Source organism: Hippocampus comes, unplaced genomic scaffold (assembly GCF_001891065.2).
Source record: "Hippocampus comes isolate QL1 unplaced genomic scaffold, H_comes_QL1_v1.1 scaffold56, whole genome shotgun sequence".
Lineage (NCBI taxonomy): Eukaryota > Metazoa > Chordata > Actinopteri > Syngnathiformes > Syngnathidae > Hippocampus > Hippocampus comes.
In genome coordinates, this window is record NW_017842056.1 from 142,229 (window position 1) to 145,953 (window position 3,725).

At 42.9% G+C, this 3,725-nt stretch overlaps 2 protein-coding genes across 2 annotated transcripts in view; both read right to left on the reverse strand.

The window, feature by feature from the left end:
- The window catches only part of LOC109510349 (arf-GAP with coiled-coil, ANK repeat and PH domain-containing protein 3-like), a 31,894-nt gene that overhangs the window by 26,491 nt on the left and 1,678 nt on the right, over nt 1–3,725 (reverse strand). The window lies entirely within an intron of this gene.
- Nucleotides 778–3,725, reverse strand: part of LOC109510350 (arf-GAP with coiled-coil, ANK repeat and PH domain-containing protein 3-like) — a 40,810-nt gene continuing 37,862 nt past the window's right edge. The window contains 4 exon segments of the mRNA XM_019860598.1: nt 778–1,048; nt 2,447–2,508; nt 3,221–3,331; nt 3,555–3,664. Of these exon segments, the coding sequence (XP_019716157.1) occupies nt 942–1,048; nt 2,447–2,508; nt 3,221–3,331; nt 3,555–3,664 (390 nt within the window). The 3' untranslated portion in view covers nt 778–941.

The following is a 3,725-nucleotide window of genomic DNA, read 5'->3' on the forward strand; positions in this document are numbered from 1 at the left end:
CGACAAAGACGAAGCTCAGCATCATAGATTAGAAAATGACCGATGCACAATTCATCTCACGAAAAGCCTCTCGGAAGGCATTGTCTTCATATCTTGGGGACTTATCAAAGAAAGCAAATCTGGCAAGAAAGAAAATGCAAGATGCTCGTTTTCTCACTCTCTTTTGAGTCCGCCATTGAGAGTCTAATCCTTGTCATATTTTCAGAGGTTGAAGTGGGCATGGGGAAAGATGTCCACATACATTTTGGTGCCAATTGATCGCCGCTTTTGGTAACTGTCTGCGAAGTTTGTGCAATGATTTTGAAAGGACACATTTTGTCCAGTTCCTTTCCCGACTCCCACCAAGACATAGGAAGAGGAGGGGGCGCTATATTGCAGACAAGGCATTTTAAGAGTACTGTAGTTGATTATTTACTGATTTCTCCCGAACAACTTGATAAAATTAAAAATGCAAGGTCATATAATTTTCTGATAAAAAATAATAATCATAATAATTTAGCTTGCTCTTGAACAATGAACCATGCCAGCCAGATGGTGCCTTGAATGGGAATAAAGAAGGAAATTTCCCATCTGAACTCCCCATGGAAATTTACAGGAAGCCCTTTACACTTGGTAGTTATGTGGAAAATGTCTTCTGTTAGTGGTCAAGGGACCCGAAAAGTTTGAAAAATCCCTGCTGTCTAGGTTGCCGTAAGCGAATAGGCTGAATGGAATATGACTGATTTTGAAGAACAGTCGACTGCACTTCCAAAGCAAGTGCTTGGCGTTTGTAAAAACAAAAAAAAAAAAGATCCATCCGAGGATAAGACCTGCAAATCCTTGTGGACAAAAGAAAGCACCAAGCAAAAAGTATGTGTCATAAAAACAAGAATAGGAGAAAAACAACATGGGTTGATTTTTTTTTTTTTTTGTCCGGATAGATCGGTGGTCCCCTGGCTTGGCTACCTGAAGGAGTGCCTGAAGTGCACGCTCCTCCTCTTCAGCTTCTCGGGATTGTGGGACGCCATGTGTGAGAATTCTCGGAAGATGTCCAGGTACGTGGCGTCTCCTGAGGAAGAACCACAGCCGAGGATGAGGATGCAAACACCGGATGGGGGCGGCGGAGCGGAATGTTAATGAGCACCAAAGCCTTTTCTCGACACCGAACGGTAGTCACGGCAACGACTCGGTCCGACCACACTGTATCTTTTGTGTCACCTCTGTGTTCTCAGGCTCAATTAAAAAACAAACAATGAACCTCTCCGACTGTCTGAATGTGGGAGAGAGAAGAGTTTCCTTTCATTGTATTCCCGTCAGCATAGTCCACACACTGTTTCCTGTCGCCACGGTCAAATGAGGACATTTCACTTCCCAAATCCAAATAGAAGGGATACATGAGAGAGGCCCTACAATGTCAAAAGGAAGCGTTTCCAGGCACCCTCTGACCGCTGGATGACTTCTGTTGAGTATGCATGATTATTCTTTGGCGGAGTTTTTGTCCAGTCACTGTTTAGAGATTCTCCCCCAAAACCCTTCCAAGAAGTATGTTTTGGGGGACCTGTGCAAACCCGCTGTCCTACAAAAATACACACATACATACGGTTGGTGGCTTGAGATACGAGTTTAATCCGTCTGTGACGGCTGTAACTCAAAACACGGGTGTCTCAAATCACCCTTCATGAATGTAGATGGCATTAATGTTGCCTAGAAGCCCCCCTGCCCCAAAAAAATGCTAAAAAAAAACTATTCAATATCGCACTCCATAAAACCATGCATGAGCGATTACCAAATGAAATGTATAGAATTACACAGTGTGGAACAAATGAGTTTTTGCAACTTTTTTTTTTTTTTTGCTTCAGTTCAATGGAAATTGTGCTGCTACGTCTGGTCTGCACGTCTTAGGCACCTGGGTCAGTATAGAACAGACATACAGGTATACGTGAAGATAGTCACCGCTCCTCAGTAAGCTGCAGTAATATTACTCATTCTTTCCTGAGGATAAAGAATATATGCATGTGAATATTATCTGTTTGGTAACGGTGGGGCAGAAGTAGCAGCATGAGGGCTTGCTTGGAATACATTTTCAAAATTAGGGCAATAACTAAAGAAAAAAAAAGACTTGTTTCATTTCACTCTTGATGGGTGGAAATGCACTCCAGAGACACATTTAAAATTAAAAAATGTCAAAGACTAATTTCCACAATATGCCCGCTTTAAGATAATTGGGAAATGAAATTGTGGGTGGAAAAAAAGTGCCAATTGCAATGTGAGGCTAGAGGAAGTGAAGCAATATCGTGGATAGAGAAGTTCAGAACACTTAACATTTTACAAATGATCCCGACAACCTCGCAGCCCCTCCACATGCACCTCATGCATGCGTGCATGACCTCAGCACCTTAGCACCATGCGATAGTTGAGCACATCAAGTTGTGAATGGCCGGCTTGAAATGCCGCTCATTGCTTTGACCTGCTTGGGCGAAGCCTCCTTCCGACTCGCGCATCTCCTCGTTCATCCTGGCCAGACGCAACCTAAGCAGCAGCAGCAACAACAACAACAGCAGTGGATTTAACATGAAAGGCACAACTGAAATGAAATACAAACTTTTTGTGCTCGAGGGCTGCGTTTGAGTTTTAAAAAGGACGGATGGGCCAAAACCAAAGCGCGCAAGTAAAATAGGTCATTTGAAGTTTTAATTACTGGTCAACAGCTAATTTTAATCAGAGATGGCTTAATGTGTCCCTCAAGTATGATAAAAAAAGTCGTACCTTTTTTTTCAAGCACATCAGGTTTTTGAGATATTTTCTTTTTTTGGTTTCAAAATTGAAAATGTAAAAGCATGTGCAAAACCAATAATACCCTGCATTGTAATTTATAGCTATGTTGTTTCCCCCCAAAAAATTCCACCTGTTGCTGAAGCTAATCCTTAATTCATAAATATTAGTATGCTGTATTACATATGATATCATTGTTATTAAAACTTGATGTGCTAGAGAAATAAAAACAGGGAAAATTTGGAATCGGCTGAAAAAAATTAATAATTTCACTTACCACTCCGACTAAAAAATGTCGTGAACATTTGTTGACCAGTGTTCAAATCAATTATGTACACACTCATTAATCAACTAATTGTTGAATAAAAGAAATGGAAATCCGGTTTGGGGCTATTCACTATTCATTCCATCGCTCCCAAATCTTGCAAGACGGGTCGGCTTTCAAACAAAACAAAGCCAAAAAACGTACAGTGTGACGATGTCAGCATTGGCTTGCTGCACCGCAATGCTCAACGGGTCGTGGCCATCCTCATCGCCGTCGTTCTGGGCGGCGCCTCGTTTTAGGAATAAACACACCTGCCTGAAAGCACACAGGCAAGCTGAGGTGAAGGATACCCCTTTTCCACACCCCCCAAAAAACTTGGTGCTCATTCAGCGCCAGCGCTGCGCTTAGCTGGTGCTTCACAAGTTCTTAGGAAGAACGTGTTTGGTTTTCCACAGGCAAAGAGCCAAGTAGAAGTGATGGTGTTCCGCCAGCGAGGCATTCCGCCTCGCTAGCAGGCTAGCACTAAATTTGGACTCACCCTGTGTGGCCCAGATAGGTGGCGTGATGCAGGGGGCCCCGCCCTCTCGCATCTCTTTGATTGACATCAGCGGCGTTTTGGAGCAGGAACTCGCAGGCCAGCAAGGAACCCTTCAAACAATGGTTGACAGACCTTTACAAAGATTTACAGAAACGAGACTAAATACAGCAA